This window comes from Stegodyphus dumicola, chromosome 5 (assembly GCF_044657685.1).
Source record: "Stegodyphus dumicola isolate Sdum_Otavi_A_Nest chromosome 5, ASM4465768v1".
NCBI classification, from domain to species: domain Eukaryota; kingdom Metazoa; phylum Arthropoda; class Arachnida; order Araneae; family Eresidae; genus Stegodyphus; species Stegodyphus dumicola.
In genome coordinates, this window is record NC_140772.1 from 94593300 (window position 1) to 94621069 (window position 27770).

At 31.1% G+C, this 27770-nt stretch overlaps 1 protein-coding gene across 1 annotated transcript in view; it reads right to left on the reverse strand.

Moving 5' to 3' along the window:
* Positions 1 to 27770, reverse strand: part of LOC118183143 (cell adhesion molecule Dscam1-like) — a 610771-nt gene that overhangs the window by 257758 nt on the left and 325243 nt on the right. The window contains exon 3 of the mRNA XM_085816874.1: positions 6461 to 6622. Within this exon, the coding sequence (XP_085673000.1) occupies positions 6461 to 6622 (162 nt within the window). The remainder of the gene's footprint in view (positions 1 to 6460; positions 6623 to 27770) is intronic.

Here is a 27770-nt window from a genome sequence, read left to right on the forward strand (position 1 = left end):
GACAACTAAAACGTTTCTTAATTTAAAAGCATTCAATAAATGCATGCTTATAAAAGAGAAAACTGCAAGTGCCTTTACTAAAGTGAAGAATATGTGCTTTGTGTTAATGAAAAATGCTTGTATGGGGAATAGGCAGTAAAAAAGAAATGATATAAAATGTTTCCAATCCAATGTTTTTGGACAAATTGCAACAGGATATTCTCGCAGAAGAAATAATAGTTGCAATTCCAAGAACATAAAAAGTCAAATATATATGTCAGACTCGGATATAAAGTTGCAGCTGTTGTTATTGATTCAGGTCTGAATTGGAGCTATATAGTACATGGAGAACTGAAGAACCAGCTTGCCATCGGAGATATTAGACTGCGCCAGTATTTTATGATCTTTCTACAAATCAGCTTTGGTTGCTTTTTTTTCAGATCACCTTGCATGGACTTTAGCTCATACTGAAGAGAATAATGTGAGAAATATCAAATAAAAGTTCTTACGATATTAAAATTCAAATTTCAGAATTAGTTACATTAATATAAACGTCAAATCAACAAAACAAGTCAAAGGCGAAACTGATAAAGAAAAATCGAAAAATATTAAAAAATTAATGAAACTTTTAAGAGAACATTGACATCAGTCCATGCATTATAAAAACACAATATAGGCAAAAGTGTTTCGTAATATTTAGAGCGAAAATTCAGTAATTATCTTACAATCCATTATGGCGTTCACAGATGATGATGATGAGAATATTTTTCTTTTAACATCCCGATGCACGATTACAATACATAAACCGTGGACTCTGTGCCAGGTTCTTTAAAACTAAATAGATCATTTATATACGCTATTTCACATTTTTAAATTCACTGCTTTCAAATTCATAAAGAATATCATTAATTTAGATAACTATGGGTTTGAATTTAACACGAGAGAATCAGGAAAGTTCAGGATGGAAAACATTCCAGGTCTACCAAATGCAACTAATTTTTATTTCATAGACACTGATGTACATGTTAAACTGCTTCATTTTAGTCGCAGAGTTATCATATTTTTGAAGGGATCTGCTTTTACTGTTGTTGCATTACCACATGAGGATTTTCTTCTGAAATGTTGCCTCTTAACACCCGTCTATAAGAGGAGGCCTAGTTCCTCAGCGATGCAATGAAGTTCTCTTCGCGATCTTGACGTCTTACAACACTTCATCTACTCGGAGGGGTTTTCGTTTTAAGTTGCTCTGAGCTACTAAGCCAATCAGAAGATTCAAAGCAGGGATGTGATTTGTATCCAATAAGAGAACTCCATCGGTTTCACAACTAACTTATGAATTTGCAAAGCTTTTAATGATTTTATTCCTTCAGGGCTTAATTTTAAAGTAAGTTTTAATAACAGGATATTCCACAGGACACAGAAAATAACAGCTAGTAAAATACTAATAAAAATGAAAAATACGAAAAATGAATAAAAATTATAAATTAAAATAAATAAAATTAAAGAAGCAAGAAATGAAAGCAGTTAATTGGTAAACATGATGTATACATATTCATTTGTTGACATAAAAGAAAAATAATAAATTGATTATTCATACGTAGAATAAAATATAACATAAAATACTGATAATTAGATTTACAATTAAGTGTACAATTTAATTATATGAAAGAGGAAAAAGAAATTTTATCGCGTTATAAGTAAACATACAAATCTAAAAGTTATATTTATGCAATTAATATAAACTTAATAGGTAAATAATGAATTAACTTATACAAATATTATTATAGTTTATGAAGCACTAATAATAGTAACAAAGTAACGTAATATTATTACATGTTATACCTGAAATATTTTATAATTTTTGCATTAACAGAGTTCTATTGGCTGTAGAAGAAATAAATCGTATGTTTTCAGTGGAAAAAATCAGAAAATAATTCAACTGGATCCCAACTCATAATCTTTAAGAATCTTTAAGAATTCATAATAAATTTGTTTGTCCAAGAATGTATAAATTTAAACCAAATTTAGAAAACAATTATTTGCATATAAAAACATACACATTCTAACTTTAACTTGCAACAAAATCTTAGCTCTTTATTAAATTTAGCTATTTCTCCTTTCTGTCCTAAAAATAGTAACGGTTTATAATAAACCTCTTTATACAGCATAATTTCACAATTAATCCATGCAATATGATTCTTATGAAACGCTCACGAAACATGCATTTGATCATGCTTCAAGCAAAGCGATTCCAAAATTGGAACTGAATATTAGCCAATCAAATTAAAGCAAATCACCAAATCAATTTAAATGCAAATTGTAACTTACTCGAGTCGCAATCTCTCTCTCGCTTCGTTACTGACAACGTAGTAATGTCTGATAATGATAGAAATGTCATTAAAAATCTGAATACCTGGGCACGAGACCCTACCCCAAATCATACATAAATGGACTTGCGAATTATTACCAATAAATAATTATCATAGTATGCCAGCAATGAGTTCATAATGTCAAGAGATTTGACAAGGTTCATGACAGTTTTTTTCGATAGAAGCTGTGGTGCTAATGAATAGTGATTAACAAGCGGTGAAAACATAACGAATATAAAGTGTCAATAAGACTTTCGGGAATATAAAGTGTTACAGAGTATATCGATACAGTGCGATATCAGTGCAAATGATGCTAGCAGGTAATTAAAATATAATAGATTACAAGCACAAAAATGTTCAAAGTACAGAGCATGAACAAGTGTATTAAAGATTGTTTGGAAATTGAGAATGGCTCTTGCTGTTTACGGGATACGTAATGGCAGACCGCACATTCAGTTGACCAATGTTAAACGAATTTTACCTACTGCGCATGCCCGAAAGAGAATTAGGCGCAATTTTAAAAGAAGATAAATACGGTATATGGTTGATATTGTGTTATCTGAGGGTAAACAGATTGTGGTTTTAAAACTTGTTAGGTTGTAAGTTGATTCATTACTTGGAGTCTAAACAACGATTGTAAACTACGCAAATGTTCGTTTACTATTATATCCGTAACTGGACCATTTTTAATTCTTCGTGAATTTTTTTGCTACTAGTGTAACAAGAAGAGTTTGCAAAGACGAATTGCGGCAAAATACTGTTCTGGGAAGTATGCAATTTTTTCTGCTTGTTTTATAAGTCCACCGAGACATAAAACGGACAGTTTGGGACGCCAAATGGATAACTAAATAAGTAACATGTTGCTAATAGATAGAACACTGTTTTGAAAAACTAAAGGGTGGAATTTGCTAAGGCCCGCTACTTCTGCTTGAATTTTTTTAATTTATAATTTTTAGCATAAGCGTGCCAGGTGCCAGTTTATAAGTTACGTCTCAAAAGCGTTTGTCTACGAAACTAAACAAATATTGAATTAGTCTCTGCGACTGCACCTGCATCTTTATACGTTGGTTGAGATCGTTAATAACTATGCCATCAAATCGGTCTTCAACTTCTCAATTATTTCATTGATATACACTACATGGTACGTATTTTATAAAATTAGCATATCTACTCTTTTAATTTAGCTAACATAAAGAAAGGCACTAAATCATATAGGATATGTCGTTCGTTAAAAGTTAAAGTTGTGTAATTGTTCGTCATCTGGATGATTTATTACCAACCTTGTATTTTTGCTGGCAGTAAACTTAAATTTGAGAATTTTTAATCTTTGCTTTTAACCGTTGTAAAAGCGATCGCTATAAATCAAGAAACTCCTGGTGAGGACACGCACACATATAACAGATCATAATTTAAATAGATCTAGTAACGTATGAAGAGACAAGTGGAAAGAGAAGTGATCATTATGCCAACTAAATCAACTTCAGTGAAATTTGAAATCAGAGCACTTCATCTTGAAATCAAATAAATTTGCTAATAACTTTCAACTCATGGAAAAATCTCTTTAAGTCCATTCCACGTAAGAAATTACCTCTTAATAATTAATTAAAGAAACAAACTGATTTAGATACATCGTTCTGCATTAAAATAATTAAGTAAATATAAGAATAACATAAAAGAATAACATAAATATAAGATTGCGTTTAAAGTTCAGTCATAACGTATTTATTTACCACGTTTAGATTGCTTCAGTACAACTACGTTAATAAAGTAAATTTTTCTAGTCGTTATCAGTATCATTAAACGTCCATTTATTAAAAATAGTGTTCGCATTTTCACTTACTTCTAATTAATATTTGAAATGTTTTTTATAATTACAGCCGTCAACAGCAACATAATAATTTTTATAGTCTAATCATAAGTAAAAATTCCCGAGTCGGAAATCCACTTAGCCATTTTTAAAGAAACTCATTTTTGTGCTACAAACTTTAAATTCATATCTAAAACTAACAAAAACAGAACAAATCTCGGAATTTAAAATTTGAAACAAATGCAACATTTATATCAGAAGCAGGACCGGATAAGTTACATAACTGCAGTTAATAAACGAACAAGCATTTAACACCGCTCAAAATGATTAGGGGTGATTAGGTACGATTTTGAGCTTAAACTAGGGAGAAGGAAACGCTTTGGTGATTGATATATGATGTGTAAGTGTTTGGAGAAAATGAGAAAAGAAAAAAAAAGCAACGGACAAGAAACAATTACATTTTATTGACTATCTGTAAACAAAAAATTTTTGTTTATTATACAAAAAATAAAAATGTGATTTCTCAGATACAAATGATTTTTAATCAGGGTTATTGTTTCCCCTAATAAAAAGTAATGTTGCACACTTACGAGCATGGAATCAATGAGGGTATCAATGAAGGACTGACATATTTTCTCCCACTTCTTAGAAGAGAGCTTTCAAGCTGCTGAATTGTTGTGGGGGTAATAAGCGGCTAGCAACCCTTCTTCCTAGAATGTCCCAAACATGTTCCTTTGGATTTATATCTGAGAAACAGGTTAGCCAATCATTTCGAAGAATTCTTTCGCTGTAAAGGAAATTGTCTACTAGCTGAGCACGATGTGACCTGTTGTTATCATCCACAAGAATGAATTGATCCATGTTTGCTGCAACGTAAAGGACCACAATAGGTTTGAGAATCTCATCCTTACATCGCTGAACCGTTGGTTCTCCAGCCGTGATGATGTACAGATCGGTGAAGCCATTGATAGAACTACCGGCCCAGACCATCACTCCGCCACCGCCAAATCAGACACATTAATGCACAAATATTAGAGTATTCCTTTTACCGAGCTCTCTACAGACGAGCTGCCGTCTATTGTCAGGCTGTGCACTAAAGCAGGACTGAGCACGTTGTTCCACGCATCTCGTCCCAGTCTGACATGCTAATATATCCACCTTCTGCGGGAGACACGATGGTATTGGATCAACGAAATACGGACGTTAGGTTTGCGAGCATACAAATACACATGGTAGAGTCGGTTTCGAAACTCTAAAACCAATAGCCCGCTGAGGATGCTGTTGCAAGAAATTGGCCTTTATACTGCGGTTTCAAATGAGCGTTAGTGATAAATACCTACCCTCATTTTGCGTTGCTACATGCATACGACCTTATTCCGAATTTCGGCAAATATTTCCAGTTTTCAAAAACCAATGCTAAAGCCTGGAAATGACAGTTTGAGAAATTCCAAACGCTAAACCCTCCAAGCTATCGATTGATTTAAGTAATCTTGTTGAAACATCGTATTTATTGCTACAGAACATTCAAAGCGTGTCGGTTGTCTTTAATTTATTCCTATAGAAGGAATTCTGCAGGCCGCGTTTTCACTAAAACGTGTTGTTAACTTTTTAAACGTTAAAAGTTTCCTTTCTAACCTCTTTTATTTCATTTTTTGTTAAAAAATTTATCAATTACTAGGCTATTTTATACTGACCTCACAATATCTCCTAATTGTTTTGAGCAGTGTATATATCTGACGCAAAAGGAAACTCCATAATTAATTAACCTTTTTAATTTGTTTAAGATTGTTATAATGATTGCATGGTGTGGAATAAAGAGCTTGGCATTTTATCGTGGTTTTTCAGAGAGTACTCTAGCCTTAAGCCTTAAATGAAAATAAGAAAAATACTTGTCAATTAAGAATTTCAGTTTCTAAAGATTATATGTGTTTCTGACAACTGAAAGTTTTCATATTCATAAACTATAAAACGGTCTAGGATTATTTAATTCAGAATTTCAAATAGGATTTGAGCTTACGATTTGAATTTATTAGTTATAATCCATATTTCCATATAATAATTATATAGAAATATGGACGCAAAAATATCACATATCCTGAATAAATTTGCAAATAGCTTTACTGGAAAAGTAAATTCAAGTAAAATTCAGCTCAATAGGCAAATAATTGCAAGTTAATACGTTGGACAATTGAAGTTCTAAAATAAATTCAGTGTTTGAATTTATTATACAAAATTTAATTTTAGTGCATCTAATGGCTTTAAAAGAAAAGTTTTAAAAATAAAAAAAAGTTTTAAAAGTACTCACTAGATTTGGAAGACGCATCGACTTTTTCCATAGGATCCTTAATCCAGGCTTCCACTGAGACGTAGTCTTTTACAAAACCTGGCACGTGGCACTTTAAAACCGCTGTGTTACCCTTCAAAACGAACTCGTCATGCATTTCTACCGCATACCGTTGAGGCATAACTGTAACATGAAAAATGGCATAAAGTATTCTACGAAGCACAATAATATCACAGAAAGAAGTATATTTCCATTTACTATGTATAAAAACATTTCATAAAAGTGTTTGGAAATGGGAATCTAGGGAAGAAGGAATAGGTCTCTGTTTTGTCATTTGTTTCAAATGCGTAAGTTTTCCTGCGTCTTGGTAACGCATTTGATAACTCCAGGTGAAATAAAATCTAGACAGCGGGATATTTTATTGATATTCTTTCAAGTTTTCTGAGCTATCATGTATGTGAATGAAAAAATTCAGTGAATATTAACACTGGTTTAGTAAAGTTACCCCGACTCCAAAAACTCTCTTTGATATTCAAATATTCCATCGTATGAAGAAACGAAATTTCACTTGGAAACTAAACAGGGAACGTTTTAGATCCACATTTAAATAAGTAGCTTTTACTTTGCGATGCAACATTTGGAATATTTTCAGTTTTCAGTTATTGATATGGAGGTTAACACAGTCACTCTAGTATTAAAAATAAATCAAGCAGCTAAGTATATTATTCAATAAGATAACGAATTAGAATTACATTCAGGTGGCACGTTATATGCATTTTATGAATAACATTTTGCGTTAGGATTATAATTAATAATAACGAAAATATTTTCTTATTTGCAATTAAAAATTATACGAATTATTTTCCGTATTGTAAGCACATTTCATATATTTCTATATTTATTAATTGTTATAAATTGTGCGATTATAATAAGCTTTATTATTATTCTTTTAAAGCAAGGTGATATCAGTAAAACATGAATATGCGAAATCTTTGCAGAACTGTACTAATTCCATGACCCTTGCTTAAATTGCGATCACTGTATTAAATCGTATGAAGCTGCAGTATTACATTTTCCAATTCTAAGTCCTAAATTAATGTTTACAGGCTTAGTCAGTTACTGAACGGGCATTACCTTCGCACAAGCTACCAATTAGATGGAATTACGAATCTTTACGAAAACCCATCCTTTCACGCCCTGTTAAATCCAAGACTACGATGCTTGTTCTCTCCTTTATCAAGTGACCACATGATATATTTGATATCGATGCAAAAATATCACTTAAGATTTTCTAGTGCATTTATTACTTAAAGTTATTTATTACTTAAAGTACCCATTTATTAATGGATAAATGGTCATTTGAAATAATTATTAAGCCATCCTTCCTAAAAATTTACAGTTTATTTAGTTTTTAAATTCTTATTTTTTTAATTCATTAAGCTTCATCTAAATATGAATTTATTTCTTTGTTCATTATTGTTGTCGCATTTATTTGCTTTAACCTGCTATGAGATATTAGATTATAGGATTAAATTTTCTTTTTTGTTAATCTTTTATATTAATCTAGAAAGGATTCACGTCAAAAAGGTAAAATATTCTATTCAATCTAACAAAAGGCTTTAGATTACAATGCTTCAGTTCAGAATTAAATGAATTCTATAAATACCTAAAAACTATATTTACCATTTCACTTAATTTTTAGATTTATCTAATTACAATCAGTATGCTAATTATAATTAGCAGTATAATTTTTATCAAATCAGTACAAAAAATTCAGATTTTGAAGGATGGTCTGCACCTGCAGGTTTTAAAATAGTTTTCTTAATTTTGATTTCTATTTGATTTAAAAAATTTTTAAATTGCATTTCTGAATATATGCTAAAGTTTTTTCCAGGAATCATTATTTAAGAATATATTTAAGAAATCTGATGTGGAGCCTACATGACTTTCTTGTAGGGCTTATAAAGTTACAGATGTCATGCAAAAATATCGTTCAAATGAATTCGAGAGCCGTCAAAATGGGCATTTTCGTTGAAATATCATATCCGAAATTTTCCGCGATTGCACTACTTCCTTTATTTCGTACAAGGAAGTAAAAATCCTGTCTGAGTAGTCTGGTGTTAGCTTTGCCTATCTCAAAATCTTTAGAACTTTTTAAAATTTTATTTTTCTACATTAACAAATTTTTAATGTATAATTTAAATGAAGGCACAACTATGGCTGCCAACTGTCCTGTTTTTTCAAAGGACAGTCCTTTGATGAGCTTTCACGTTTCTGTTCTTCTCTGAGTTTTGAAAAAATGCCAAGTGACATTTATTTTAAAATTAAAAATGTCTTGTTGTTCAATGAAGGCATTTGGAATGCAACTTTTCTATCAAGACTCCGGTGTTTTATTAGGCACACATTCTTATGCAAATATTCTCATTAACTGCCGTCGCAATTTTCTAGTAATGTTGCATTTAATGACTGCGCACATGCACAGTGAGTTATGAAAAGTAAATTTTTCACACGTTCGAAACTCTGGCTTTCCGGACAGCTTCACAGTAATTGTTGCATTTTTATTATATATATGACAGCTATGTTTTTTAAACAAGTGCAAGCGTGTGTTTGTAACAGTCACGTGTTTCGAAAATCCAGGAAAAAACTCTATTTTCAAAACAAAAGTACAGTTCATGCACTGCCCCTTTCAGCTAATAGTTGCACAATCAAAATAGAGTTCTTTTAGTCTCATGACTGACTGTACTCCTTATACTGTATACTTTCGTTGCTGTTTGTTATAAGTACAGCTCCCTGCACCTGGATTTGTGAAAACGAAATTAGATTCAGTGGCAGGGCTACAGGCTAATAAGCACCATCTCCAAGTGATCCAACTCCTCGGTCGATAGAATAAAGTAAAAAAAATTTTTTTTTAATATTTGCTCAGGAAGGCGTCTCTTTTTCTTTCACCAGCTGTCAAATCCTATCTTTTTTTTTTTTTTTTTTTTTTTGTTTGTTTGTTTTGTTTTGTAAGATTCATTTGCACATTTTGGTAGTCAGAATGGAAGAATAGTTTTAAAAGACATTTATATGTAGTTTCTAAAACTTCAATAACATACTTAACGGATTTTTAATACGCATTAATTGTTAAAAAACTGCATTAATATATATTTTTGCATTATGTATTTTATTCTTGTAATGTAAATAATTATTTCATAATACTAAATAACATTAATTGACAAAAAGTCACAGATAAGCGCAAAAATAAATCTTTAATCAGTGTATACAGATTTAACTACAGGCTGTAAAGAAATGATATTTCTAACGTGCAAAACGGAAAATTAATCAAACGGAAAGTTAATAAATTTGTATTTGGGTTCTTTTTACCGTCACTCCTTGCATCAAATAACAAAACTAAAAAGACTGATTCAGCGTGTTTTAAATAACTCTTGTAGACTTTGAATAAAACGTGGAAGCCAAAGTTTCGAAATGTCCATTCTAAGTTTTCAAAAAATCAATAAACTGCTATTTAAATGGGCAATCACAATCGAAATGGAAAATTTTTTGCAGTGTTTTCATCTTAACTCAGTTTATGTATTACCTCAGGTTTGTGACATTGTACTATATCTTATTACTATTCCATTAACGAATATTCTCTATTACAAAAAGCTAATTTAAATTTTAAACTATGAAAATTCAATTATATATAAATAAAAGATTAATTATTGCTACGAATTAATTTGCAATACCATTTAAATTTAGAAAGCATATGTAAATTAAGTGCAAGATCTAAAAACATGATAAATATTTAATAATCCAATAATTAATCCTAAGGAGTTTTTAAAGTTTTTTTAAGACTAAATTAATTGCATAACGTGCTTTGCTGAGCAGGCAGGAGACAGAGTTTCCTTTTAAGGGAAAGTTGCCTTCAAACCTAACTCTCCAATTATTTGAAGTTTATTTTATTATTACTATTAGTTTCTTATTATTATTGCTGCTATACATTAAATTAACAGTAAAGAAATATTAAAATTCAGTTTTTTCGGAAACTATATTGAATTTGCTGTAGAATATAATACTAGGATGATATCAGAACCATACGTTTTATATGAAGCTCATGATAAAATAAAATAAATTTTGAAATGATAGAATCTTTCATAATGAATGCAATGAGAAACTTATGTTTTTGAAAACTGTTATATTGTTTTAATTTACTGCAAAGTGACTAAATGATCACCTTTTAGTTTGTGTTCCACTGTAGAGTCATTATGTTATTTTGAAGTGGGAAAATAAAAAATATGCATTGCCGTTGCCGGGACTCGAACCTATATCTCTGGAATACGCCCCGAATGTTTTACTGTTATCATGGCATGCTGGAAGGAGGGAGAAAATACCTTATCAAACTTCATTAAAACATTTATAGTGTACCTTTTAAAATGGAATTATCTGATACTAATGTTTGTTCTCTCACATAAAATGTATTTCTGTTTAATTTTCATTCAATGTAATTTCATTTAATTTTCAAACAAAGGGTAAACAAGGAGAAGGAAGAAGCATTAAGTTTCTTACTTGTCTTTGGGCAGATAGTTTTAATTCGGCGTGATTTTGTGCTAAAAGTGCTTCTCTAATGTTGCTGGTATAGACCACTGTAAGTCGCAATTGCTATATTTTCGACTTAAATTAAATTTGTTACAAATGCTGATTTAATACTGATAAATAACATATTTAAAATATTTAAATTTTAGTTATATATCTATCATTAAATCTCTAACTTTTGACTGTAAAACCTTCAAAGTTACGGCATTAAATTATTCTTACTACGAATATTTCGAATTTGAAACCGTCAGCTCTTGAAAAACACTTTTTACGTATTAATGAAAAATGAATGCACTCTCAATAGCCCGGGTTCACACTAAGATGCATTTCAAGACGTACTTCAAATATACTAAGTATCTAACCCTTTGCCTTCGAGAAGCGACTTTCGGTGAGCAGTGACTCGAAAGGTAACTCTCAGTCACCGCTCTGTTTGACGTGGTAGTTCGAGCGGTAACGATGTTTAATGCTTAAACCTTGAATAAGATTTTAGATTTATTGTTGCATATGGTCTTAGACGTTAGTTCGAACTCGATAGTGGGGGTAATAGGAATATTATCTACAAAGTTACGGGGACAAATAAGCATGAAATGCGTTGAAGTAATCATTTCAAATGAAGATGAAATCAACTTTTCGTTGACAAAGAACGAAATTGCGTCTATCCGTAGACTGCTTGATAATAGAGGGAAGGATGGTAGAAGAAAGAGATATAAGAAATGGAAAATCTGGTTAATAGACAGTGAATGTGAAAACAGCAATGTTTCCACAGAAGAGACTGAAAATTCAGAATTTTTAATGTGCATAGAATCCGAAGAAATACGGCGGAGAATACCGTCTGTACCCAGCTAGAGAAGCGCAGGATTGCATGTATTTTCAGGCACAAAAGAACTATTATATTTATGTAAAATCAATTTACATTAGCTGTAGGAAATTCACTAAATATGCCAAAAATCGGTTTGAGCTGTAGGTTCGACCGAGCGGAAAAATGTCTCGAGAGCAAAGGTTTAAACATGATATAGCATTTTCAAGGACTGAAAGCAGAATTAGTTTTGATACACTTGAAAGATATTAACTTGGAAGCTGAAATCATGGAGAAGAGGTCCCCAATTTTGCTAAGAAATAAAAGCTGTATTATTGACTAAGTTTTTTAAAAAAAGAGAAGGAAAAACAACAGCTTTATCTTTTACTGTTTCATTAAAAACTGTTAATGCAGGGTAACAAATTTCTGTCATTAGCCATAATTCTAAACTAAAAATGGAGCATCTAAATTATCAGGTTTCTGTTCACTAATATAAGCTAAAAATTGACAGTCTATTACTTTGTCACTTTTCAAGCCACTAATGAAATGACTGCGGATACGAAGACTGCTACTGATTTTGGTGTTGACATTGCAGAACCTACAATATGGTGCTTCAGCATTGTGGTTCGCATAATCGCTTTTGTTCAGTGTCTCAACACGCTAGAAAAATGCTGATGCTCTTTTTACCGAAGTATTGTATTGGTAATTATTTTGGCGCACAACCTGGACAGGTTATTAGCACCAGACGCATGATAGTTAAAAACAAGTTACAGTCACATCCACACATAATTTCTAAGATATCACAAGTTTAAAACAAGAAGAGACTTATAAAATAAAAAGAAGTAATAAAAACGGTGAATGTTAAGATGAAGTAACTCATTAATTGGGTAATGATATAAGATGTGATGCATGCATGAAATCATATATGATAAATAATAAAATTTATAGCCCTAAAGTCCAAATGCACATCAAAATAAAATCAAATTAAGTAAGAAAAACCACTCTCCTTGAGGTACTGAAATAAATTAGTTTTGGCCGCTTTCCCGATTATAAGGCCAAGAGGCATGTCAGAGTTGTTAAAATTCTTCATTCTAAGTGAATTAAAATACGGACATTCAATTAAAATATGACGTACTACAGGAATATTCTCACTGTGGGAACAAACAGGTTCTTTCTCAGCCTTCAAAAGGTAACTATGTGTTATACGAGAGTGACCAATACGAAGGCAGGTTAGAATTTCATCCTCCCTTTCTTTCCTTCCCTTTCCTATCGAATCCCAGTATTCAACCAGAGGTTTCACGGTTTTAAGCTTATTCTTAACCTGAGCATCCCATAGCTGCAGCATCTTGTTTTCCCTTGATAACCTTTTTAATATCCATCAGATTAACAGCAAACTTAGCTGTGATATCTGCGAGCTCATTTCCTTTGATCCCAACATAACCAGGAACCCAGCAGTACAGAACTTGCTATTCACGCACCCGTAAGCTTAGATTTAATGTTAGAACTTCAATTACTGCAGGATTCCAAGTGTTGGAAAAATTTTCTAAAGATTTCAGTGCACTGTACGAGTCTGTATAAATTATGAACATTTTCTGGTGTAACTTTGATATATAAATAAGCGCATAATATAGGCGGCCAGCTCAGATGTCAAAACTCAGCAAGCGTAGTGCAAGCGTCTGCCCTTCACGTGGTCAACCATTACGAATCCTGCTCAAACATGGTAAGCTCTCTTTGAGCCTTCTGTATATACGGCCACATGACCGCTATATTCATATCTGTGTTTAAAGAGGACTTGTTTATATACGATCTCGCAAAGCGTTCTGCTTATTATGAAGCTAGAAAACATCCAGAAGCTTGATTCCCGCATCTTCCCAAGGTGGGATTTCAAGATGATATGTTGCTTGGGTGTGTATATCAGATATGGAATACTCCTCAATCATTGACCGAGCTCTTAAGGAAAAGAAAGGAACACAGGATGGTCGTGCTTGAAACAGAAGGTCATACATGTCATCATCTACCAAAGTCTAACCGCACATGAGATTCTACTTTATTTTGTGTAATCAATACTAAACCAAGGGGTTTGGTTTATGTGATTACGCAAAGGCTTGAGTGCTATCTACCTAAGAGAAGCGATACCTTCGTGGAGGACTTTCTAAGGAAAGCTGGCTTGTAACACGTTATGCATAAGGAAACTCACGAGAACGTTCATGCAACCAGCCCGTTCGTGAAATGTGTAGAAACGTTAAAAAAAAGTAAGACTGTTCGCCCGACCAGTGTCTAACCACACGTAAGACAGCTGCGTAATTTTGTATAACTAATACCAATACTAAGCAAGAAATTCCCATGAGTGATGCAACACCGTGTGCTCATAATCACTTTTGCTCAGATGTGTCAACACGATAAAAGAACTGTGGTTCTTCCTTGGAGTCTAACCGCACGTGATATTTCTACTTCGTTCAGTATAATTAATACTAAGCAAGAAAATTCATGCTTGAAAAACACTAGTTGCAGTAATTCTGTATGTGCGATAGATTCTTAGCAAGTGAAATCTCTGGCAAATTTGCATACGATTTATTAAGCGCGTTGTGAGACTGAAGCTGGAAGAAACTCGCTGTGTTATATTATGGAATCAGAATTTTCTCATCTTATTGGATAATCCCCACGTGAGGCGTGTCATTGTCATGAATTAGCAAGCTGTGCAAATTTATACGAGTACTTTGCGCTGTTTGAAGTGCGGAGCAGTTTAATTTGCCATCAAGAACGATACCGAAAACGTTTAAAACTTCTGTTGTGAGCCGTAAAGAATTAGCAAGTGTTTTAGAAGTTCAAAATTAGTGTTAAAAGACAAATTTCAACGAAAGTGTGTGCGACACTAATAGTTCAGGTCATATTCAGATTCAGCTTAAATACACTTCAAAAAGTGAAATGCTTTTTGTAAATGTTAAATTCAAAGACATACGTCATTAATATATTTTTAATGTAATCTTTTTCTCTATTTTAATTGACTTGAAATTTAATCATATTTTTAAAATTAAAATGCCAGTCTAAATATGTAACCAACATATTAATAAGATGTATATTTTGAAATATAACTCTGATCACTGTTTGAGATTTTTTATTATAGTAACTCCAAATTTTGCTTTTCTCAAATCCAATTCTAAATTATATGTCATAATATACGTAAAATTATTCTGAAGTGTATTAAACACTATATATATTTTGGAAATTTTGTTGTTTATATCGAATACCTTCCAAGCAAATATATTTTTACTTACTGTCTCTATTTTATTTATAATATATTGCATTATAAACAAAATTATTTAATGTCTGCCATTAAATTTCGTGAAATAATTTCAGAAAAATTTACATTTTGAGCACCTTAAATTTTATGCTTAAATGAACTAACCTTTAATACAATTTGTAAACTCGAATTTATTTTTCCTATCACTACAAAAAAGAAAAATGAGCATTTAATTTATTATAGTAATTATTAAAAATTATTTCAATAAAAATAGTTATTAATGATAATTAATATAATAGTTTGAGTATTTTATTCATGTTCAATTAATAATTTAAATGAAAATAAAAATTACTTATATTTAATAACGAAATATAAATAAATGTCACTATTGTATGTTTTTTAAATATGTTATTCTTAATAGTTCATAAGAACAGTATTTTTATCGTATAAAAATCAATAAAAGAGATATAAGAACATAAATTACTAAAGCTAACAATTACAAGCTGTCCTAAATCCATAAAAATAAGAAGATACAAACTCCTCCACTCGCGAAAATATTTTATCTAAAAGAATTCCCAAAAGAAATGTTTTCTAACAGCAACTTGTTCTCTTGAGCAGTAAGAGAGCTGCAATTTCTAAGCTAGTCTTGTTTTCAAAGGAAACTTTCAAGTTCAAACCCCCAAAGGCTAAATTCTTCCAAGGAGACATTTCTTTCTTTTCTACTTTCCTTCTACTCCTGTCTTCCCTCCTTCTTTCTTCGCTATTTCCTCGTTACATGGAATGAAGTTGTAGCTTGGCGAGCAGTTTTGAGTTTAATTAAGGATCTCGGTGTCGCATTTAGAGAGGGATATCCGTGTAAGATGGTTTTCGTGATAGAAGAGAAGAGCTGTAATGTTGTGTCATTTATTTGATTGCTTAAAGTAACGTTTGTCTGATTCTGTTAAGATGCTTCTCCAAATAGCTTTTGACAGCTCCAAATAGAGGACATGATCTTAAAAGCTGAAATCTGTAGCGATTATTGTTACCGCTGTAAAAATAGATTGTATAGTGTGCGACAGCAACTCTGAATGTATGTTGAGGTTTTTTATTTTAATTTTTTCTAGAGAAAATAAACTCTAGTGCGAAAATTAACTTCATTTTCAGTCTTCCTTTTACTGTAAAACTAAGTTTTATTTTCCTTTATGAAGACAAGGGAAATTAATTCTCTCAACTTCGCAAGTTTTATTTAAATTAGCTTGGATCACTATATTTTAGAGAAGTAATGGAACTAAATAGAAGGGAAATGTTGAAATAATTGTTTCCATGTTTAATAATGATTAATAATCAGTATATATAATTTCTCTGAAAGAATCTGGTTTTCCTATAAAAATGTTTCTTGCGTAACAGACTAGTCAACAGAATTGTACATTAAATTACACCCATAGTCAAACGAAACACGTGTAAAGAAAGATAGTAAAACAATTATGAATAAAATCTAAAAAAGAGGAGGGGGCATAATTTCATTTAATAGTTTTCATCAAATTCAACTTGTTTACAGTATTCTGTAATTGAATGACTTAACTGCCACAAGCAGATATAAAACTTTTATATGTTTTCTTTTAATGCTAAAGTTAATCTTTGAAGAGAAAAAATAGGTAACGAAGAAAATAATTGAAGATTAAAAACCATTAATTTCAAATAGGTATCTTTCTCCTCATAATATGCTTTTTAATAAAAATATCAACAATTGGAATCTAGAAATTTCAGTCAGAATATTACAAGTTTATTTACTCCCACAGAAGAACAAATTGAAATTCTAGCACTGATGAAACATAAAAAACACTTTTGGCAGCAGCATGTTTGCTGAAGTTTTAATGCACCAATGAGTTGCACAGAAGTTTAAAGAGAGGAAATCAATAGAGAAGAGGGCCGGTGAGTATATCATATACGAAAAATGTTTCTCAGTACAGCTCATTTAACTGGTAGAATGACCATCATGTGGCATGCTGTCGGGCATTGTCAAGTAAGAAGATCGAGTATTTGAGGTTGATCAGTGCTGATTTAGGATATTTGTAAAGCGGTTACTTGATTTTAGTATAACATTTATGAGATATAATTATTTCGCTCTGATTAAAAAAATAATTGATTATTCTTCAAAACCAACAGAAATCTCCCATAATCCCATCTTCAACAGACCAACGGATCTGATCACCGGTTTCAAGTTGTGTTTCCGAAGATCGGCAGTATGAATCAAAAATGCATAATATTTTCAGTTGCCGTACAGTATCCTATTAGTAAACGCACGTTACAATGCAACTGAGAAATAGATCAGTTATGTAGATAAAAAGTGCTGAGTCTATTTTGTAATGGTAATTACTATGGTCATTATCAGTTCATATGGTGATCATTATTTTAATACATTTATTTTCGTATCTGTCTTAAATAAAAGATGTCTTACTTCTCAAAACTCACGATTTTTATAAGCTCTCGGTTTACTATGTTTGAAGCTGCTTCAATTAATTATTTTGTTCTTATCACAAGTACACAAGTACGGGAAGAATTCTATGACTTTATGCATCTACAAGACTTTCATCTTAAGGACAAAAAGCTTTGAAACGATCACTGTAACCAACGTTTATAAATAATTGCCTTGTTAAAATGCATCGTAAACTTTTCATTTCAGATGTTTTACTACCTACACTAAACTCGTACAAAAATATACTCTAACTCTTATTTCTTTGTATATATTTAGTAAACTTACATTAACCATATGTTTGTTTAGAATGAAATGTTTAAACGTTTATTGCTAAGAGAAAGCAAAATCTGATTTTAAAATACTTATACAACATATATGTGAAAGAATTAAAATTTATAACAAAGAAAAGGAGATTATTTTCTGATGTTTGCTGTTTTGTGTATGAAATAATCGATCATTTCTGTTTGTGATTTAGTTTCATCAAAATCTTATCAATCATAAGTTTGAAATACCTATGCCATACTCCAAAATAGTTCTATAAAAATCTGAATAATAATGCATGCATTTTACTTTCCTTAGTTAAGCCTATAAGTCTTTATCCAATATACTGACACAAACACATAAGATATCTTGTATACTCTAGAGACGCTTCCAGTTGCTCCCAATTTTTTCTTCATTTATATCTCAAATTTGATTCCCTTTCACGGAGAAGACAAATTTTAGTATGGGTTTCTTTAGCGTTGTTGTCATTTTATTTGAGTCGTTTGAATACGAGTAAAGCACATATACCTTGAGTTTATTTGGAGCAGTTTGAGTATATGATGGGTATAAAATACGGAGTCCTGTCACAATAAAGAAAGCAAAGTGCAAAAATATAACATAAATCTGGAAAAGGAATTGGCTTTTACTCTTTTCTGCAAATAATGAAAAGCAGAAAAACAATAAGCCAAATATATAGAATCCAATTTGCCAATGACAGCATGAGTAGGGAATTCATAAAATTAAAATTAATATGAAAAGTTCGACGTTGATTGATAGCATTTAAAATATGTATTCCAAAACTACTCAAGCACATGACGAAAAAATATGAAAGATACTATGATGCAAAAGAAACAGTATAGAAACTTCAAATATCATTCATTGTTTTATAAACACTTAAATTAATTAAGATAAACCATTGACGATTTGAAATAATAAAAACTGCTTACAATAGAGAACAAGTAATGGATACATTTACAGGCAATTGGACATTATTCAGGTGCTTTCTTATTACTTGCATAATATAGAAATCGGATTTGTATACCCATGCATATTCGCAGTTTCAAAACATTTGTGTTCATAAGGTATTTGACAGATCAGTCTAATTTATGAAGTTTTCAATACATCTGGAAAATAATGTAAAGTGGAGATGATGAATTTCCAGATGTTCTTGAAAGATATTGTTATGAATTTTATGTACATGTAAATAAATTTAGTGCAATTATATGTAAATTGTATCATTTCTTATATAATGTAATATGAAAGGCCTCAGAAATAAGAATTATTGCCGGAAAAATGGAATTACATCGAAGTACGTGGTTTTTCTCGCTAAATTGGTGAGATAACGCGAAGCTAACGATGGTTTTGTCGCCAAGTTTGGAGAGAAATCCCCAAAATCGTCAAACTCGGGGAACATTTGGTGATTTTTTCCCTACCCTCATGTAACTGTAACTTGTTCGACTTATATGTAACTGTATGTGTATCAGGTGTATACTGTTATTGTATCCTAAGAAACTGTTATTGCGTATGCCATCCAGCAATTTTGAGAAATTGGAGGAGTACTGGAAATTTCTCGACGGACAGGGAGAAATCATAAGAGACCTGAGAGAACATCAGTTCTAACTTTTAATTCAGAATTGAGTTCAGAAGTTAGCTCAGAGTATTAAAAGTATTGAGAGATCACTGGGTGATGTTAGGCATTTGATGCCTTTTATATTGTTCAAATTTTTTAACAGTTTGAAATCACAATTACTGATTTTGCTCTGTCATACTGAGAAGAGCTGTACGAGTACTTTTGTGTGAAAAGTGTCAGAACTGTGAAGTGGTTTTACAAAAATAAATTACACCAAGCTATTATCGGTTCTGTGTGAATTTAATCCATAACGTACCCGTATGCACGTAACAATATGAAAGTTCAATCTGTTGCTAAACTAGCATCTGTTTATTTCTTTACAATGTAAAATAGAGATGTAAATTAAATTACATGCTTAAATACAAGCATTAAATATCTAGACATTTTGCAATTAATACATGAAAAAATATGTCACATATTAATAGACAGGCATTTAATGTGCATTCAATTTTTACTCGTCTTTCAATCTTCAGTATTGCCTGAAATAATTGTCATTTGCACGAATTATCAATCACTTGGGTTATTCTGTGTGGACATCTCTTATTTACTTAAATGGCATTGATACCATTAGATAACGACGGCATTCGCTTTAACTCGATTTGCCTCATTGAGCGTTTAATTATATAAAGCCTTCATTTGCATTGGAATACTGATTATGATGATCTCTGTCATTCGAATGCAAAGACCTGATTGGAGCATCTCAAATATGACTGCAGTAGTTACATGGTATGCTAATATCTACCGGTTTGCACAAGGATGAGTCTGAAATAGGAGTATGTCTGTCATGATATCACACTGTCTACGTAATTACAATTGCTAATACATGTTTGATTTAATATGAATAGAATTTCCAGCTAAAGTCTTAATTATTAATAATATATTTAAATATATCTGCCTTAAAATAAAATGTTGAAAATTATTTCTTGTAATTTTTTCTACCCTTTGTTGCAATTCTTATTTATATATGTGTTTTAGTAGCAGATTATTTCGAACTTTGTTTATTTGTTTTGTTTTATTCTTTTTTTTGTGAACTTTGTTTTGTTTATAACAGCTTATTTCGAACATGTTTTAAAAGAGTTCACACCAGACATTTCAGTTACAAGCACTCGTACTGTTCAATTTACATTAAACGGAAGCGTTTTGTCATAAATGAATCAAAAGATGTAAAAACGGGCTATGCGGCAAAAATCAAATCTACAGGAGCAAACAAAAATATATCCCACTCCTCACATGAATGTCAGAATTCAAGAATACAAAATTTGGTGATCTGTGTAAATACGATCTGTACAATTAAGCGTTTTTAAACGTCTTATGATATTCTTGTCAGAAATGAGGTAGTTTTTTGTTGCTTCTGAAAAATTTTACTTTAGTCACATAACTCCTTTTTATATCTTCTCATTCAAATATAATGAAGTTTATTCAGCAAAATAGTGAAGGTACGGAAATAATGTACATTTACACACACGTATGCAGGTTAGATTTGCTATTGAAAATGAGGATATTGCTTCGATGGAAAGGAAAAGATAAAGCTGGGAGCTTCACTCCAAAATCTATTTCCGCATTTTGAAGTTCGCTGCTGAAGAAATCTGGCGTTGCGCGCTTAAAATACATTAGATAATTTTCTTCAATTTTAATAACTTTTTGTTTAATTTTAGTGAAATAACTAAACATAAAGCAGGCTGATGTTAAAAAAGAGTATGGAATAGAAAAGCGCTCTGGAATATAAAATCAAGGAGAGTTTAAAAGTGAATTCTTTTCAAGAGCACTTCTCCTGACTTAAAATATCTAGTGCTGTTCTTCATAAAGTGTTAACTACATTTAAAAACAACGGATTCAAAGTTAGAAGTACCTTAAAGTCTGGTATTTTATATTAAGATAAAATTATAATAACTCATGTTAAAATTATAGCTATGTATAAATTCCATTACATACAATAGCTATGACAATATTTGGGTACAATGGGTACTTAATTAATACATTGCGTCGGTTCAGATATAAGACTCTAAATGATTAAATGCCAGAGCTAAATATATGTTAGAGTATTCAAATGAAGCTGCATTCTCTGTCTTAAAACATGAAATTGCATCTGCTTTTAGTTCTTTAAATAAGATATCCTATATTTAAATCAAAATAACATTAAGGATGTAAATTATTAAAATCTCTCCGTGTATCTGATAAAAAATCCGTGTATCTGATAAAAATGCGTCTATATTTTAATCCAAAAGTTAATAGACTAACATGTTTAATGTTAAAATGCACCAATTTTCGAATGCTTAGTGTATCATAATCTAATCAGAAGGACCATACTCAAATGTGAAGATTATTTTTGAAATGTTTGAAACTTTTGCACTTACTTCACGCTCAATAGGGGAAAACCTTTGCTTATAAATATATGCTATTAGAAAAATCTGATCAAAATATATTCTCTCAGAAACAGTTGCCATAAAAACGAATTTTTCGAGAAACACAGTAAGTGCTTTGTTAATGGGGACCAATGCGTTTACAATACGTTTTGTATCTCATTGTAACTCTCTTCATTTCATTTGCAAATCTGTATAAAAAATTCCCACTAACAATTGTGAGGAAGTAGTAAATATAGTAAAATACAGCTGCTGATTTTAAAATTGATAAAATCACAATTGATACTGTATATTTCTCGCTGTTTACGCGATTTTATGATAAGGTATAAATAAAACCTGCTCTTAATTGAAAATGTTGCAATTTCAGTTTAATTTCAAATGCAGTCATTCCTTCAAACATTATTTACGATGTCGACCTTAAAATAGAACGTTCAACACATTTAAATAAGCCGTCGATATCATTTAAAATCATCCAATCAGATCTCAGATTCAAACTAAGTGCTGCGTCTTTTGTTTATACTATGTCTTTCTTCGACCGTGAGATGAGCACGTATAATTTATTAAAAAATATTTGTGAGAAATAAGTTGTCTAAATTTGAAAAGAAAATTATCATTTGTTCTGTTTACTGGTTCTTTGCAATGTCACATAAAATTCTAATTTCAATTAGCAATCTTGCAACAGTAGAAAACATTTATTTCCTAAAGATTTTATACCAAGTTAGTGCAAATAAATTGATTAAGATTAACTTCATTTTATTCGGCAGTCTAAGCTTTTATGTAACGACTCAAATAAATATTGGGTAAAATATCTCTGACTGGATGAAGGTTTTTCACTATATGTTTTTAGTAATTTAGTGCTTACTATGTTGAAAATATAACTATATATATGACCAGAATCTTTATCGCGACATAAGTTGCCATGAGGATTACCTTTACAAATTTTATGAGGTTTTTAAGATTTTTCTAATCTTATATTTTTCTGCAAATGTCGAATAAATCTGTGAACTTCGAAATATCCCTATTTTCTAAATTTGTAATGCATTTGTTAGATTATTTTTACATTCAAACTACATGCACACTACTTTTCACTAGAATTTCCTTAAAAATACCTCGCAGAAAATTTCTACACCAAAACTCAAACCATTAAATTGAACAATGTATTGTCCTTATTTGAGCTCGCGAAAAACGAAAATAGGGTACCTTTAAGTAACATTAAACCAAATTCTGTTGTTTTTCAGTGGCAATAAACAACTACGCCTAAAAGTCGTTGTTAGAAGTCCTATGCTATAAGACAAGTGAGATTCATAAATATGAAATATAAAGTTAAACACACTGTTTAGTTAAACTTGATTCCAAGCTAATGGTGTTGAATATATTACCTAATTTGATTGGTTTATAAATGTAAATATAAATTTAAATTTAAAATGAATAATATACTTTTTATATAGTTACGAGTTGCTTCATGTCTAGTCGATAAAAGCTAATCTCAATCATTACTTAAGTTACCTAACTAAGACACGCAGTTTTTTTTCCCTGAGGTTAAATTACTACCTATTAGATAACTAATATTAATCATATGTTTAGAGAGCAACAACACTCTTATATTACGGCAACAGAAGGCACTTTGTTCACGGAATCTAAAAAATGACATTATATCCTTATCTCCCACACATCCCTTTCCTCAATGTGACCCAAGCGAAAGGAAAATCCCCATTTGGCCATCCCGAGTTGATGACGTGATTAGCCATATTTAATTTTGAAATCATACGTGTGAAAAGAGAAGTTTAAGAGTGAAGAATTCTTAAACATTACTATGCTTTTTCTCGGAGTTAAACGCTAGAGCTTCCAATAATGAGCTAAAAGTTTGTTTGTTGCATCAGAACAACCATATGGGAAGAAAGTTTTAAATTTATCACAATGCCCTCCAACCACACGCTTGATTATTTTCTTTCATTAGTAGATGAAAATAATACATTCTATCTCGGCATCGAAGACTTTAAACGATGTCGAGAAATGTATCTGCAGTATAACTGCACTCTGATAGCCCAGTTATGTGTTTGTACTCTTATTATTAACCTTCAGTCAATTAAAATATCTAATAATATTTAGCAATGATTGTACTAAAATTATCTCCTAGGGTTAGCACTCAAAAACAGATACGTACAGAAATAATTTGCTGTATAAATTTAAGCATTAATTACTGTTTCTCAAAATTATTTTTGTAAACTATTACATTTGCTTTATAAGTACTTGGTTTTTAAATGAAGATTCTGGTAATGTTGGCAGCCACTTGATTGTGCCAAAATATTAGGTTTCAAATATTTCCTGTTTAAAGAGAAACGAACGTGTATTGCTTTTTACGTTTTTCAGTAATTGATAACTAATCAAAATGCATCTGCATATGCAAATTATCATAATACAAAGTGAAAACATAAGGGTGACATGTAAACAAATAGCTGCAAGCGACAAGAAGTTCAAAAGGCAGGTCTTAAATAAAATTCTGCGTTATTTTCAAACCACAGTTTTTATATTATCATATTTGTTACATTTATTACATTATTTATAGTTCAGGAATGCCTAGGGACCGAATGTCTTTCTTCCCTAGGATGTCAAATTTTACATACATACTTATGTAATATTTGATTATGTTAAGTAATAATTTACTCATTTTCTTTTCTGTTAACAGATAAAGCAATAAGGGAAACATTTCAAAAATTACTCTCGAAATATTGATTCAAGCAATGAACTAAATTCTATTTTAAGACTAAATATCTCTAACTTAATAGTAATGAATACCTTCAAACGTGCTTTAAATTAACGTTATAATTAATAAATTTACGACATTTTTATAAAGTTTATATTTATATTTTATCTTGCGCTGATGCCAGATAACCGCGTAGTTGAAACTGTAGCAATGCCAATATATTTGAATTGCATACAATATATCAAAATTCTAACCAGAATTAATCTATTTTAAATTCTTTAACATTTCCAAAATTAATGATAACTTTTATATAGATTTTTCCAAAACTCATAAAAATATGCAAAGGAAATCTTAGGAAGGGAAGAATTTCTTATTCTAGATATCAAGTACCAAACATCTAGAGCAGTCAAGAAATTTCGTGGTTGGAAACCTATAAGACTGCAACCTATACACTCAAGAGATAAAAGTATTACGAGAGTTCGTGGGTTACTGTCAATATTTGCATTGAAATTGTGGTTTCTGAATTTTTACGTTGGGGCGTAAATCATGGCCTTCGCTTTGGATATTCAGTAAATGCCGAGTTGGTTTAATGCAGGTTGTTTATTCTACGTTGTTTTATCGTGAACTCTAACACGAGTCAAAAACAACCGATAAAAATTTCAGCTTGTGTTGTTTTTATATGCATAAAATAAGGATTTATGTCTACGAAATACTGTCGAGATAAAATTATGCATTTTATTTGCAATTTTTGTGGTTCTGAATTTTGTGGAAGAAGTCAGAGACATTCTCTTTTAGGAATTACAAACTGAAATTCTAAGAAAAGGTGGAAATCTTTTTATTTTAAAGTTTTAAGGAGAAACGAGGTACCAAAATAGTGCACTTAATTGTGTTTATTTCTTGTTCACGATGATTCTATTACCACACTTTCGAATTCTTATAATTTTTTGTAAATCATTTTAATCTAATTACCCATGCATACGTTAGAAGCATAAACCAGTTCATTTAGTTTTTATTACAATTGTTCTTGCTTAAAAAAAAGTAAAATGAAACTTGTTATTTCAAATGAGGATAATATGATGATGAATGAGGATAAATGAGGATAATATTATTTCAAATGAGGATAATATTTCAAATGAGGATTGATAAAAAGGAAATAGTTACTAATAACTGATAAATAATTACCGAAAATGTCATCCCGCGTACCAGTTGGAGAATGTTTCGAAGCAATAACGAGTATAAAATCATTTTAACATTCATCATAACTCTTCAATTTAACGAATTTAATAACATATTTGCAGTTGTTGAAAGTAAGTTTCTCATTTAAAGACATTGATGTTCGTACATGTATAAAATCTCATGAATTCGTTTAGAGAAGAAGAGATAAAGAAACTGATTGTTTTGTTACCTAACAAAGAATGAAGAGAATTTGATTAAAAAGCAAAAAAATATGAGAGGAAGATAATTCTGACATTCAGAATAAGGAGATAAAGTATAATTTAATAACTCAGAGTAAGCAGACAAAGCATGAACCAAAAAAAAAAAAAAAAAAATCTAAGAAGCCGCGTACTTAAAATAATAAATAAATAAATAAATAAATAAATAAAATAAATTAGTAGATGCATAAACAAAAACAAATCTATTTGTGTTCTTATCGTTTCAATCTAGATGAAAGGGAAACATGGCATCGTGATAATTATTATTAGAAGTTAAATCTACGTCAATTTCTTATGCCTCTTTAAGAAGAGATTTCTGCTACGGATTTTTGCCAAATGCTTAGAGATTTTACTAAAATCGGAATCATCATACATGAAGCTCAATTTTATCTCAGCTAAATTGTGCGCACAGATATAATCATGTACATGTCTAAATGTACACATATGGAATTGGATCAACTGAAAATCGCAATTAACTGTACTGAGAATGAATATAAATCAATAAGTACATTACATTTAAGGTGACAGATAATAATCAGACACTATAACGAATTCAAAATGTAGGGGTTGCACAATAAAAGAAGCTTAAATAAGTTTATGAGGGTAACACTGCGTTATAAGAAATGGGAAATGTGCATAATGGTACACACTATAGTATTACAATGCAATATCTTTACCTGCAAATGGCACCCAAATTTCATTTTCCTTTGTTATGTATATAAATCATTGTGGTAGTTAAAAAGCTATTAAAGGAACTAGTACAGTTAAGGAATGTATAGTAAAGCAAAGTCATAATACTCAACAAACATATTTCCTGACTTATTACCAGCTAAAGTTTGTTGTTTCCAGAATTGTTATCATACTTGAGAACAACGGTTAAAAGCATTCTGACTGAAATGTGATCACTCACAATATAAAAGTGTCAGTCAAAATATTTAGAACGCGATGTCGCATGCAGGGAGTTTCAATCGGAAATTATATGCGAAATAGAAATCTTGAGGCAAAAATTTCATTTCAGTATATTGCTTGAAATGAACTGATTATATCAGTTCAATTCAAGCTCAGCTGCCATTAAAGTTTAATATTTGTACCCATTCTCTAGGATTTCCTTCGTATAGTTACCTATTAACACTTTACCGACCGATCGCATATTAATCGGCTTTTTTTTCGCCAACGCCTACCGACCGATAGCCTATTAATCGCATTTTTCTCGGGGCTACCTAAAAATAGCCTCTCAATCGGTAGTCATGGTGATGAACAATTGCCAATTGCTATATCATATGTATTTTGTTATTAGTATTGAGGTACATTGCTAACTTGCATTAAGTGCGTTGCTTCGTAAACTCCTACATTTTCACACCGTTTCTAAAAAAATACCTTTCACGATGAGCGAAAAAAATGGTACTGTAGAGTTTTATTTAAACGATTTATTAGATTGACCTGACAGATTGTTAATAAGAACAGGGAGAATCTGCGGCTGAGCGACCTGTCGGATGTGCGTATGCTGTTGAAGCACTAGCGGTCGGTATGAGTTAAGCTTCGTTCACACGGTGGTTTTAAAATGAGAAGTGGTTTAAGATGAGCTTCGTTGATAGGCAACCAAAGCTTGCTACGTCAGAAAAACTAGTTTACGGATTTTCCCTAGTTGTTCTAACGTTTCACCTTTATGCCACCTGGTATAACAGCAGACCAATCATAGCGAAATTATCATTGGTCGACGGTTTCGCTGAGATCTACACATTTACGCATGCACAACCTTTCCGTCCCTGATTGGCTGTGGCTTAAACCCAGCTAAACAGGTGCGAAACTACAAAGATTGCTGACCACAAAACCATTGTCTAAACGATGCATTATTAACATAGTATATAAGACCGTTGCG